This window comes from Hippopotamus amphibius, chromosome 16, assembly GCF_030028045.1.
Source record: "Hippopotamus amphibius kiboko isolate mHipAmp2 chromosome 16, mHipAmp2.hap2, whole genome shotgun sequence".
NCBI classification, from domain to species: Eukaryota; Metazoa; Chordata; class Mammalia; order Artiodactyla; family Hippopotamidae; genus Hippopotamus; species Hippopotamus amphibius.
The window spans coordinates 17,633,059-17,647,011 of record NC_080201.1 but is presented as its reverse complement, the minus strand read 5'-3'; the positions used below and the strand labels follow the sequence as shown (position 1 = coordinate 17,647,011).

Sequence of the window (13,953 nt, the reverse complement as noted above, 5' to 3'; positions counted from 1 at the left end):
CTCAGAGCCAAGATCAAGCCAAAACAGCTTTAGTTCTCAGCCTATCTGTGGAGGAAGAAGTTGTTTCCATTAAAAAAAAAAAAAAAAAAAGTCAATTCTGAGTGCCTTAACATGCTGTTCCTCCTCTCTTTAATATAAATTTATTTATTTACATATCTATTTATTTAGTGACTGGCTGCATTGGGTGTTCATTGCTGCACACCCGCTTTCTCTAGTTGCAGCGAGCAGGGGCTACTCTTCGTTGCAGTGCTCGGGCTTCTCATTGCAGTGGCTTCTCTTGTTGCGGAGCATGGGCTCTAGGCACGCGGGCTTCAGTAGTTGTGGCACTCAGGCTCAGCAGTTGTGGCTTACAGGCTCTAAAGCACAGGCTCAGTAGTTGTGGCGCATGGGCTTAGTTGCTCCGCGGCATGTGGGATCTTCCTGGACCTGGGATCGAACCCATATCCCCTGCATTGGCAGGTGGATTCTTAACCACAGCACCACCAGGGAAGTCCCTCTCCTCTCTTTAAAAATAAAATAAAACAAAAATTTTCTTGACCCCACTTCCTTGACAAGGTACCACCCCATTTCTTTGATCTGCTTTGCAGAAAACTCCTTAAGTGATCTGTCTCCAATTCTTTTTCTCCCATTCTATCATAAACCCACTTCCATCATGTGCTCACCCCTACCAGTCTATCAAAACTTCTCTTGTCAAGGTCAGCAGTGACCTCATTGTTCCTCATTCTATTGGTCAGTTTTTAGTCTTGTTTTACCTGATTTAGCAGCATTTGATCCAGACCATTCTTTCCTTTCTGATACGCTGTCTTCCCTTAATTTCTAGGACACCATCCTTGGCCGGTTCTTCCTTTCCCAGACCCTTCCTAGACTTAATGTTGAAGGAAGGGTACAGTTTCAGTCCTTGGTCCTCTTCCCTTCCCTGCCTAAACTCACTCCCTTGATTATATATCTAGTTTCAATGTTTTAAATATAATCTACATTCCATTTATTCCAAAATATATATCTTCAACACATACTTCTCTTCTGAACTCTATATATCTTCTACTACTTACTCAACGTATTAAAACTGAATTCTGACCTTTCCTCCTGCCCCAAATCTGCTTTACTTGGAGACTTTCCCACCTCAGTTGATAGTAACTTCATCCTTCCAGGCACAAAAGCAAAAATCCTGGAAGTCATTATTGGAGTCATCCGGAAGTCATGTTGGTGCCATCTGCAGAATACATGCAGAAGCTTTTTCTCACCTCCTCTGCTGTTCAAGTCACCATCCTCTCTCAAGCAGCTTCCTGCAATAGCTTCCTAATTTGTACCCTTGCTCCACCCCAGACACACACACACACCCCTGTGTGTTCTTAGCACTGCAGCCAGAGTGATCTTTTTGCACTTTTTTGCTCGAGATCCTTCAAAGGCCTCCCATTTTAGTCACAAAAAGTCCAAGTCCTTACAGAGACCTAACAGGGCCTCGCAGGAGCTGCCCCGCCACCCATCCCTGCCATCACGCCTCTCGCTGCGTCTTGGGCTTTCTTGGTGTTCCTCCACAGGCCTGCTTCTCCACAGGATTTTACGCCGGCTGTTCCCACCCCGGCTGTGCTCCCTCCTCTTCCTACCGTGCTCCTCCCCCAGACGTCCGTGTGGGTGACAGCCTCACCTTCAAGCCTTTGATTAAATGCCTCAACCATCTCACTGAAGCCTACCCTGACCATCTTTTTAAAAAGCTTTTAGATTAAACTTGGGATTCTACTTGCTTTTTCAAAAAATAATTCATCATGAAAATTTTCCCTAACATTATTCTTCCAGAGTATGATTTTTAATGTTTATACAAGTACTTTGAAAAGTATAAAACACCATACAGTGTGCCATGGTGATGTATTATTCCTTCTTTTGGTTTTTTATTTTATAAATTGATTGATTGATTGATTGGCTGTGTTAGGTCTTTGTTGCTGCACGTGGGCTTTCTCTCGTTGCGGCGAGTGGGGGCTGCTCTTCATTGCGGTGCGTGGGCTTCTCATTGAAGTGGCTTCTCTTGTTGTGGAGCACGGGCTCTAAGTGTGCTGGCTTCAGTAGTTGTGGCATGAGGGTTCAGTAGTTATGGCTCGTGGGCTCTAGAGCGCAGGCTCAGTAGTTGTGGCACATGGGCTTAGTTGCTCCACAGCATGTGGGATCTTCCTGGACCAGGGATTGAACCTGTGTTCCCTGCATTGGCAGGCAGATTCTTAACCACTGTGCCACCAGGGAAGTCCCTATTCCTTCTTTAGGAAGTTGAAAGTTTGTTTTGAAAGATTTTGATTTCTTCCCTTTTCCTGTAGGGGACATGGTCTCAAAGTACCGAGAGCCTTTGATCCACACCTTCCTGAGGGGAGCAAGAGATCCGGATAGCGCTCACAGGGCCAGCAGCTTATCCAACCTTGGAGAACTGTGCCAGAGGCTGGACTTCATGCTGGGCTCCGTGGTTCATGAGGTACTGCATGGTGATTCCTTTCTCTAAAGCTTGTTTTTGCTTGGACCTATGGTATCGCTCGGCACTGGGAGTTAGGAGACCTGGGTTCTTTTTCTAGATCTGATAAATCATTTAACCTCCCTCAGCCTCTCTAGTCTCATATGTATATTGGAAGTTGTATCAGTAAGAATTTTTTAACTGCATGTAACAGGAAGTCATCTTAACCTACTTTAAGCCGTAAAAGGAGATTTATTATAAAGATTCCAAAGAAACACAACAGAATTGAAGAAGCTTGGAGGAAGGGCAGACAGAACTTTACCTAGGTCTCTGGGCCATCTGTGAGTCTCATCTCTGTTTACAGAAACATCTCAGGCAAATATATACTCTGATTGGCCCTCGTTGGTCGGAGGTGCCCTGTATTCAGGGAGACAAGGGGTCTTATCAGAAAAGAGTAATTAAGTTCCATGTTTTGTTCACCACTTTATACCCAGTGCCTGGTACATAGTAGGTGAAGGATAAGTGAGCAGCCAAAATAATAGCCACACAAGATGTTAGCACTGGACGCTTCTCCAGTGTTTAGAGTCTAAGATTTAAACTGGTTTTAGAGTTTAAGATTTAGTGAAAGGTATATTACACTGTTGTGCTCTATGAAGATCTTTCTTTAGCCTCTTAAATTTTATCTTTGCCCTTGTGTTTACTTAGTCATCAATATATAAACATGTATCTCGAGTACCTACTATGTACTATAGACACTCCACTATTTAAAGACAATGATGGCCAAAGAAGACTAGTTAATATGTTGCCAGGAGTCTTTTTACTACCAATGGGCTTCACCATCTTAAATCTTTTATGGAAGAAGATGGCTTATAAATTATAAACATGTAAATAAAATGCAGTTTATATTACCTTTTTTATTTATGAGAGACTAGATTTTTCATTATAGAGCACATAAGTTTATAAGAACAAAAACTTACAAAATTTGTAATACTGGCTTCTTTCACATTATTCAGTACCCTAGGGCTGACCATGTTGAACATCAAATCTTAAGAAGCACCTACTGAGAAGGAATTTTCTTCAGTGTCTAGTGATTGTGTCTTATCAACAAGCAGCAAAACACACTCATGGATATATACATGCACTTGAATTTGTGGTATTTCCTGACTCCTGAGCTTGATATGCTTTGTTTAACTGATTATAAAGGCTACTAATGGTTACATTCCAACTTGGGATTTTTAGGAAAGTTACACATCAGTTGTTTCCTCTCCTTTAACTCTAACTCCAGGGACACAGCCCTATGCCCAACTTTTTGTATCTGTTTTTAATAAGTTAGAAACAGTGATTATTACCAACTTAAAACCTTTCAGTGCTCTAATATACATGAACCATTGGGTACCTGATTTTTACTTGTTTTGGATGGCACTTTGCAAATCTCATATTCTTTAGTATATTAACTTATAACACTTAAGGACTTTGAAGGTCTATTTGGTAACATAGGCTAAAGATTTCAGTCTATTATTATAAATAATCTGGGTCAACTATTGAAATGCTTCCCACATTTTTTTTCTCTGTTTATTTGATCTGTTCACATGACTCAACCCAAACTGAACCATAAACCATGAACTAAAACAAACTCATGGACGATGACCTGAACCAAACCCAAATATTATTATTCTTCATAAAAGAGATAGAATTCATATACTGTACAGTTCACCCACTGAGAGGGTATAATTCAGTGGTTTTTAGTATATTCACAGAGTTGTGTGAGCATCCCCCAGTTTTTTTAAACATAGCCATGAGCTGAATAAAAATTTCCCCCAGATCTCCAGGTGAATCAGTTCAGTTTTAACAGTATCCCATACATTTTCTAAAACCAATGAACACCAACTATGCCTGACGTCAGGATCTTTTCTGAACCCAGAAACTGAGACCATATTTCTTTTTGAGTTCCTGGATTCTTCTTACCTTTCTCTCTCGTGAGGGAAACTGTAGTGTGCTGGTGGCGTATGATTTCCTGTTGAAAGTGTTGGAAAAATTTCTTGGTTTGGTTAATTAGAAAGATCGAGCTAAAGCGGGTTTTGTAACATTTAAGAAGTACCGGCTTTTTGGAGACCCACCTGACCTGTTGAAAGAGAACCACATTTCCAAGCACACCTAGGGATGGGAATAAATGAGGCCCCGCCCCACCACCCACTTACCTGTGTTCACTTGGTCGGATGATGTAGACTCTGAGCTTGGTTTCCTGACCTAGAAAATGGGATTAAAATATCTACAATGAAGGATTGTTACAAGGCTCTGGGGATGATGTCTATGAGTAATATAGTGATTTATTCAGCAGTTGTTATTGGGAGCCTACTACATGCCAGGCAGCACCCTGGACACTTAAAACAGATCATTCTTCAGAACAGACAAGGGCTCCCATCTTCAGGGAGCCTACGTTCTAGTGAGAGGAGACAGACAATAAACGATATACATATTAAAATATATAGTATGCTAGACAATGATACGTTCTATGGAAAATCACAAAAAGTAGAGCAAGTACGGGTGACCAGGATTATAGCATTAGGTGGAGGGGAGGTTGCAGTCTAAATAGGGCATCCACTACCACATGTAAAACAGATAGCTAGTGGGAAGCTGCTGCATAGCACAGGGAGATCAGCGCGATGCTGGGTGATGGCTTGGAGGGGTGGGATAGGGAGGGGGGAGGGAGTCGCCGGAGTGGGGGAATATGGGCATATGTGTGTAAATACAGCTGATTCACTTTGTTGTACAGTGGAAACTGGCACAACAGTGTAAAGCAATTACACTCCAATAAAGAGCTTAAAAAAATAAAATAAATAGGGCATTTAAGGTAAGCCCCATTGAGAAGGTGATATTTGAGTAAAGAAATTTTATTTTTCTGTATTAAGATTTTTCTTTAAGGAACATGTTGGTCATTTTAAGGGAGCCGATGATGACAGGGATGCGGATGGGCCGCGAGGAGATGAGAAAATGGGTAACCAGTGTCCTTCAAATGTCCTCAGTCGTACATTTACCAAACACCTGCAGTGTTCCAGGCCCCTTTGTTCCAGGCCAGGAATACAAAACGCCATAAGATACTACCTTGCCTTCTGTGCATGGATAACCTGTGGAAGATACAAACAGCAGTGATTACAGTTACAGTCCACTGTGATAGGTGCACATTTTAGGAGCCCCTCAGTCAGGTTTGGGTGTTGACAAAGACATGCTGGTGGGAGAGCTCCTTAGAGCTAAATCTGGAGAACAGGTAGAAATTAGGTAGCCCAAAAAAGCAGAGGCGAGCATTTCAGCACAGGGAGCAGTGGTGCAAAGGCACCGTGGTGTAGGACAGCCTGACACGTTTGAAGAACTATAGGAAAATCCGAAAGGCTAGAGGGAAGGGGTGGGGCGAGAGGTTAGCTGGTAGCAGATCTGAAACAAGAGAAGCAGGCAGAGGCCACATCGTGAAGGGCTTTGTTAGTTTTACAACTTCCTGGCTCACAGCAAGAATTAAGCATTGCTTGTTAAACCCTCAGAAATGAAGTATGAGTAGGTAGCAGACTGTTTGCTTACCATGGGTGCTAACACAAAGAGAGTCCTTCCTTTTGTTTCAAGCTTAGAATGAATGCAAGGAGCTGCTGCTGTGGGGGCGCCTGTCAGGCAAACCCCTTGTCCAGTGACCCTGCCCCACTTCTAGAGACCTGGACTCTCCGTAACATCCATCCCAGCAGTGTTTATTATTAATAATTGTGAGCAGAACAAGGACAGAACCAATCTTTATTCACCTTTGTATACTCCCTAGCTCCTAACACAGCATTTGGCATATAGTAGGTACTCAGTAGGTGTTTATTGATTAATACTGAAGGAAGAGGATTATAAGGCTTATTAGGGAAGACTAGTTCCTACATGTTTTAAAAACAGTAATTGGGACTTCCCTAGCAGTCCAGTGGTTAAGACTCCGCGCTTCCACTGCAGGGGGCGTGAGTTCAGTCCCGCGGTGGGAAACTAAGATCCCACATGCCTCATGGTAAGGCCAAAAAATAAAAAATAAAAAGTAACCATAGCAAGCAGTTAATACTCTTCTGAGTGCCTTATGTATGTCAGCTGATCCAGTCCTCCCAGAGGAAACTGAGGCCCATTAAATAAGTTGCCATGGTCACGCTTATGGGGAGTGGCAAAGATGGGATGTGAATGCAGGCCGTTGGTTCCTGAATCTGTGCTCTTAACTCCTCCTCTGTATTGTCTCTCAATAAATGTTTTCAGTTCGTTTATAAGATTGCTTTTGTGCCTTTGAAAAACAAGAGAGTTGCCATATGAGAAAAGCTGCTGACAGGAAGGGTCACGTAGCTCTGTTTTAATAGCACTTGCTTTTGGCAGTGAAACCTCAGAAGACAATATATGTCCTCTGATTTGAAAAACCAGGTGTTTCCATCCCACATAATTTCTGTCTCTTCTCTTTAGATGTTCCTTCTTATACAGCATCCCACGCTTGCCGTGTCATCTGGGCCAAACCAGCTGCCTTGGGTGGACTGCAAGTTTGAACATGATTGGACGCCCAGCAGCCTTAGTATTTCAGCCGTTGAGTCCTCCTGTAGTCAGACCACTCGTGTCCATTCGCATTGAAAAAGTGGGAGATTTGGCCCGGCTTTTTAAGTAGTTCTTCGTTTATTTTTCATTTGACAAATACCTACTGAGCACTTACGCTGCACCCGTTATGAGACCACAGCCAAGCCATACGCTAGGTGGTGGGGACCCAGCTCTGAATACAGCAGAGTTCCTGTCCTCGTGGGGCTGACATTCTAAAGAAGAGAGGTAGCAAACAAGCAAGTGAGTAAATAAATGCATACTGTGTCAGATGGAGTAAGTGCTAAGGTGATGGATCTAGTAAAGCAAGGGACATGGAGGGAGTTTGCTATTGTATGTGAACTTGGATGAACAGGAAAAGCTTCACTGGTGAGGGACTTAAGCCAGAGCTGTGAAGGGAGCAGAGCTGATCCGGGCAGATACACGGGGAGAGAGCACTCTGGGCTTTGGCTTTTACTGTGAGTGGGATGGGAAGCCAAAGCTGAGAAATGAAATAATCTAACTTATTTTAAAAGATTATTGTGTCTTCTTCTACGACAGTTCTTTCAGTGTCTCATGAAAGCTTTTGAAGTCTCTTGTAGTCTCAGAAATGCTTGGCCCCAGCGTGTGTACTGGTGGAGGAGGAACTTTAACTCTGGGGAAACTTGTCTTTGGCTACAGACTGAGGGAATTCTCCTTTATGAGTGTTTGTCATGTGCCAGGTATGTTAGAGGACACAGGCAAAGGACCCAATCTCTTCCTCCAAGGAAATCTCAGTAGAGTATGAAACACAGAGGAATAGACAGTGGACTAGAGTGATGTCATAGGACAAGCCCAAGGTGCCGAGGGAACACGGAGCTGGGACCCTCGGGTAGACAGAGAAAGAGGGGAAGCGTAACCTGTTTTGATGTAAAATTGTACAAACCAGCCACCGTAGGCTCTTCTAATATGATCTGATCTGGGCGTCATAGCTGTGGCTCTTGGGCATCTGAAGAAAGCCGTCCTTCCTGTTGGGTGGTCCAGACTTGGGCAGTGTCTGTGCCATGACAGTGCCTGTGGGTAGGGAAGGAACATAAAGGACAGGACCAACCCTTCCTGTCTCTGTACTGGGAATTCAGGTTTTTCCTCTCTGTTGATGTCAAGATTTAACCTGTTTCGAGAGCATTATTATTTTCCCCCAATTTCTCCTTGTTCTTGTTAAGAACTGTGTTGCTTGAAACTAAATCTTGATAGGCTCTTTCATCTTTATCCTTCTCCATGAAAAGTAAATATGATTTAAGCATACTGCAGCGAGAGGCCCATCTCAGAACAGCAAATAAGATATGCTCCAGGTGACAAGTGCAGGAACAAGCCACTTGTAAGGTAGTGCACGGAATTCAGTGAACCAGAGATTTGGGGTCTGATGCAGAGCTATCGCCTCTGATCCCACTGAATGATCTGAATTGATTACCAGATTTGCCACAATCAGTGCAGTTTCCTAAGTGACAGGGCTTGGGTGGATGTCCTGGGAAACTTCAAGGAAGCGAACGGAGCCACCACGGTACTGTTCCATGTCAGGTTAAGTGAGCAAGCAGATCACACAGGAATTAGAGGCCACTCTGCCTTTGCTGTTAAAGTTTATTAGTTTACAAAATAGGACAGATGGTCTAGTTTCTAACAAGTTAGCAGACTGACTGAATTTTAGCAGAGGGAGTTTTAGGGAAAGGAACGAAGGTGCAGTTGGAAAGTTGAAATCATGCTTTCGTGATACCTCAACTCTGCTACCTCTCTTCTGGAATTTTCCAAAGTTGGATTTTAGTACTCTTGCCATTTGTTTTATCTTTATTTATATTTCTGATTATGCTTGGTGTTTGCCAGCTGTTTGGGGAGTGATGTTTTTCCATATTTCTGTTGGCTCCTATCAAGTGTCAAATTGCTTAGACGGACCTTTAGTGTTTCCAAAGCAATCGTCATTTTTCTCTCTGCATGGCTTTCAGAAGTGGATGTGATTTACATAATTTAGCCAATAAAAAAAATCCTTCCATAGTTTGGCTTATTAGAATAGGTACATTGACCTTTAGGGCAGGTGACATGAAGATGCCATGGAATGAGTTTCTGCCCTTTGGGAAGACTTAGAAGAGAAATATTACACTAATTCATAAATTAGTCAAGACCTTACATCATCTCTATTTGCCAACGCTTTTAGGGGGTGGAAGGCGGTGTTGAGTATGTCCTTGGGGTTGGAGGTGAGAGAGACTAGCCATGGGAGGGACTTGTTCAGATGACTGGACAGATGGAAGAGAGCAGCCATGCGTCCTCCCTGCTTCTGGTGTTAGACTTGGAGTCTATCCCACCGGCTTGCAGAAGAGCGACATTTCGGGTTGGTTACGGGAGCTTGACCTGAACAGAAGGCTATTCGTATCTCTCAATGATATCTACAAGACCATACTAAAATCTTGATGCCTTAAAACCATTTTGCACAACTGAACATTTTTCCTTCCCTCGGATTTGGTCCTGTGACAGAGGTGTTAAGGAAGGTCCTGGAAAACTCTTCTGTTCACAGGCGCCTTCCTGGTTGTCCCGGGTGGCTGATTACAGGTGGGCTTGGTACAATCTGGTGCATAGATCACTAAGAGCAAGGTGCCTTTCCAGCTTATCTTAGCAAGGCTTGTAATAACCAGCTTCTATCAGTCACACCTTCAAGGTGACACTGGGATTCAACGACTGGCCTTGCAGGGGAAGCCCTTTTCCAGCTAGGATGCTTCTGCCTATCCTGATTGTGGAATAAATGCCCGACAGTCTGAGCTGGCGCTGCCCTGAGCCCTGAGGCAGAAGCATGGCCCACCAGCATAGTAAGGCAGAGCAGAAGTGGCAAAGCAGGATACCAGCGGCGTTCCAGGCCTGGAGGCTTTTGTCCGCCAAAGGTGGAAATATGGGCCCAAAACTAAACCTTGAAGGAAGCAGGCAAAAGGCTTGGGAGAGTCTGTACATTACATGGTCCTGGACTAGCTTTCATACTTTTAGCTATCAGACTGAATAAGCTAAACTTTTGTGAAGAACTCGGACCTAGCTCTAACTTGTTTCTCTGATTTCAGCTCTTACCTCGTAAATACTAAGCCTGCAAGTGGAGGTACCTATTATATTGTTGCCTGTTTGGAGGTCGCCCAAGGGACTCCTTCTAGGACAGAATTGCTTGTACTGTTAATGCCAGAGGCATGGAAGCCACTGATGGCCTTGGGTCAGGGTCCTAGGTCAAAAGCAGAAGCAGCTTGCTGGGTCTTATTGAAAAACAGCCCCAAAGAGTTGAGCTTTCTTGGGATTTCCTTTCATTTGTAAGCGTCGTTTGTCTAATAGATGTACAACTTGATTAAATGCCAGTGTATCACAGATGCAATTATATTTAAGAACAAGCTACTTCTTCGAATCCCTTTGCCATCACTGATTAATTAGACACTTTGAACTATGCCCAACTGTTTGAAAGCTGTGAAAAATACAACCTGCATAGTTAGAATTTCTGCACAAGCCTATTTCCTCATTTGTGCCTGTATTCTTTTTTTAAACCTTTTAAAAAACCATTCTTTAAACATAATGTGTATTTATACATGTTCCCAAGCACACAATCTGGCTATTTTCTTATCATGGTTAGAAATTCCTCCACAGTTGGCCAAGATATATACTCACACAGTAAATCACATAGCAAAGTATGTGAGAGACCAATTGAATAATATAGAATTACCTTCAGATTTTTTCTGTCATTGGTCAAAACTTTCAAAATTTTTGTTTTTTGCTTTTTTCAGTCTTGAACAAATGCCTCAGAAAGGTTTGTTGCTGTTGTTTTTAATGGTATCTCTTTATGGAGGTTTTAGAATATTTTTGTGTCTACCTAGTGTGGGGTGGGGGCAGGGTGCCTGGTACAGGATATAGAAATGCTCTAATGTTATGACATATAATTATTAGCTATATATCTGGCACCATGTTTTGCAAGTAATTTCCAAGTCTTTTCTGTTATAGAGCTGTCTTTTAAAGTAAATGAGCAGTGAAAGACCCATTCCACAAATGAAGACGCCCGGGCAGGGAGTCTCGGAAAGTGGCTCCTGGTGACTCACATGGGCTGTGCACTAGATTTACAGGACTGGGACGTCTGGACACACTAGAAGATCAGTTTGAATATGTATTTCTCTACCCCAGGCTGAAACTTTCATCACTTTGCACATTGATAGTCATGCCAGGCCTTGAACTCTGAAGCCTGCTTAGCTAAATCTCCATGGTCCTCAGTCCCTAGAAGCCAGTGTGTTTCAGACCATTTTTTCTTCCTACAATTTGATGTCCCCAAAGTGGGGCAAGTAACAGTTCTTCTCACTTTTGAGGAAATACTCACCTTTGACCATACCTTTATTACATGCATGTATTCCTTCCCACTCCCTAATCTCCCTCCTGAATTCCGAACCAGATTTTGCCCCTTTCCAGAAAAGCCAGACTAAATCAAGATCTCTACCACTAGATCTCTCCCTCTTCATGGAGAAGGAGGAAGCAACCCACCCCTCTCTAAGCCAGATTGTTTGTAATGAATGTGTAGAAAGTGGAACACAGTTGAAAGGCTTTAGGTAATTGTGCAATCCTGATTTTTATTGACTTTTTCCCTCGCCCTCCTAGGTAACAGCTTGTCTGATTGCTGTGGCTAAAACAGACCATGAAGTTCAGGTGCGCAGAGCTGCCGTCCACGTGGTTGTGCTGCTGCTTCGGGGACTCAGTCAGAAAGCTACTGCGGTAAGTTAGTCTCTTACCATTTGAGATTCCCACCTCTTTGTTCTTTATCTGTTTATCAGTCTTCCTTTCACCAGGGCGGGCCTTGAACCTTTTTCCTGGATGAATTCATGCAGACGAATCAGTCAGCAGGGATTTCATAGCAGGAAAATTGTATTGTTTGCATCTTCAATAAGAGTCTCTACTTCCTCTGTATCATATTAGGCAAACCGCACACTAACCACTGCAGAAAAACCAGGGCACAAGTTTACAGGCTGAGATTCTGGGTGCCAGCGTTCCCCTCAGAGGGACAAGGTTCCAGGGTGAGCTAGCTGGACCACACCAAGCCTGCCTCTGTAGCCTGAACTTGAGTGATTTGTCTTCCTGACTCATTTCGTGGTTCATGCAGAATCACTAAAGGGCCTCATTTCAAATGTTTCCTTTGTAGCTGTGAGTTCAATCCATGAGATTTTAGTTGTTGCATAAATTAAACTTTTATTCCTCCTCCAAGTGGGTTTGGCTGGATTTCTCACCAGTGTGTGGACAGTGCAGGACGGAAGTATATCTATCCATATATATGCTGAGAATAAGTGACCTCTAAGTTAATTTTCTTCTTGATTTTAGTGGAAACACGTTCCCAGTTGACTTTATAAAGAGAGGTTGCATTAATAATTCACTTCCTGGCATCCACAATGCTCGTCTGTGGCCGGCACGTCAGTATTTAACTAAGTGTCGATGAAGCCATTAGAAAAGTGTTTTTGTCAGACACATGGCTTTGTTCGTGCTAGAATTTTGCCGTATCAAGTTCCTGACACCATTTTTGTACAAGCATTAGCTATCCCCTAGTAGTTATCTAGGACCTTGATAGGAGTGGGACATAGAGATCATACCTTGATATTTCAGATGCTTGCTTTAGGATGCACACCGCTCTTGTTGAGAATCTGCTGTACAAAATGGAAATAAGAAAGAGTCAGTGTTTTTGACCCACTGTCAAGATCTACAAAACTCTTGACAGATTTAGCACTGTCATGTAAGTTGTTTACAATAGGGAAAACTGGGTGAGGAGGATACAGGAAGTCTCTGTATTATCTTTGCAACTTTTCTGTAAATCTAAAATCATTTCAAAATAAAAAATTACTTTGAAATTTGTTACAACACTATGAAAATAAATCTTAAAAACTCTGTAAGTGCACACACCCTTACTCAGTGAGACTGTGTGTGTGTGTGTGTCTGTGTGTCTGTGTCTGTAGCAGAGCAAACTGTCTGGTGAGTAAAGTAAGAGAAAAAATAGAAACTCTACCCAGATTTCTCATACCTGTTTGTAGCCAATGGAAGCAACACTGCCTGTCTCACCAGTACTAAAATAATTTGTGACTATGGAAGATTTCTGTCACTTTCAAAAAGCCATGTGAATGAAAAACCTCTCTTCTGTTCTCCAAACCATCTCTAGTCTGCACTCACTGAAATTTATACATCGTGCTTACTCAGTGAATAAAGAAAAGGAAATGGGATGGGATGAGGGTATGATTCTGCTTCCCGGCGCATCCTTGAGACCAGGTGTGTTAAATCTCGTAAGCGTAGGTGTGATTATGATCAGGGGCACTTTAATGAGAAGCGGAGATAACCACAAAGCTTTCAACCTGAAATTTTCTTTCCTGCTCTGTTTTGCCCTCAGGAACAGCTGAGATGAAAATGCCACTTTGTTGATGAAGTTTTGTTTTGTTTTGTTTTTTCCTTCTAATCACTATCTCTCAAGCTGTGGAGTGCCAAAAGATAATCCTAGGTTTTAGTGAATTCTCTGTTGCTCATAGATGTGCCAGCCAAGAAACTCTGTGGTTCTGGCAGCTTGAAAAGAAAGTGGAGGGTCCAGTAAGACATAGAGGTCCGGAAAATCAGGAGATAGATGGGGATCAGAGAGGAAAGACATTACCACCCCCAGCTGATGAGGTAGCTTTTACGTCTTTCCCATTTGCAAATCGCCAGAATACCCACATTGGAGGGAAATACAGCATTCACTTTCTTATTGAAACACTTATTTTCTCTGCTTAGCCTTGTTTTGGCCTTATAATTGTATGTGTTTATTCACTCATTCCCAAGTATAGCCTGAAGCCAGAAGGGAGCCCCTTTTAAGCTCATTCTACCTTACCTTTGCTGAAAATTGAATTTACGAGGAATACCCAGGAGAGGAGGTATGTTTAGATCTGTGCTTTCTGTTGGCCTCAGAGTTAAGAACGGCCCTC

At 42.8% G+C, this 13,953-nt stretch overlaps 1 protein-coding gene across 1 annotated transcript in view; it reads left to right on the top strand.

Moving 5' to 3' along the window:
- TANGO6 (transport and golgi organization 6 homolog) overlaps nucleotides 1–13,953 on the top strand; it is a 172,143-nt gene that overhangs the window by 131,315 nt on the left and 26,875 nt on the right. The window contains exons 16-17 of the mRNA XM_057711664.1: nucleotides 2,304–2,455; nucleotides 11,624–11,737. Of these exons, the coding sequence (XP_057567647.1) occupies nucleotides 2,304–2,455; nucleotides 11,624–11,737 (266 nt within the window). The remainder of the gene's footprint in view (nucleotides 1–2,303; nucleotides 2,456–11,623; nucleotides 11,738–13,953) is intronic.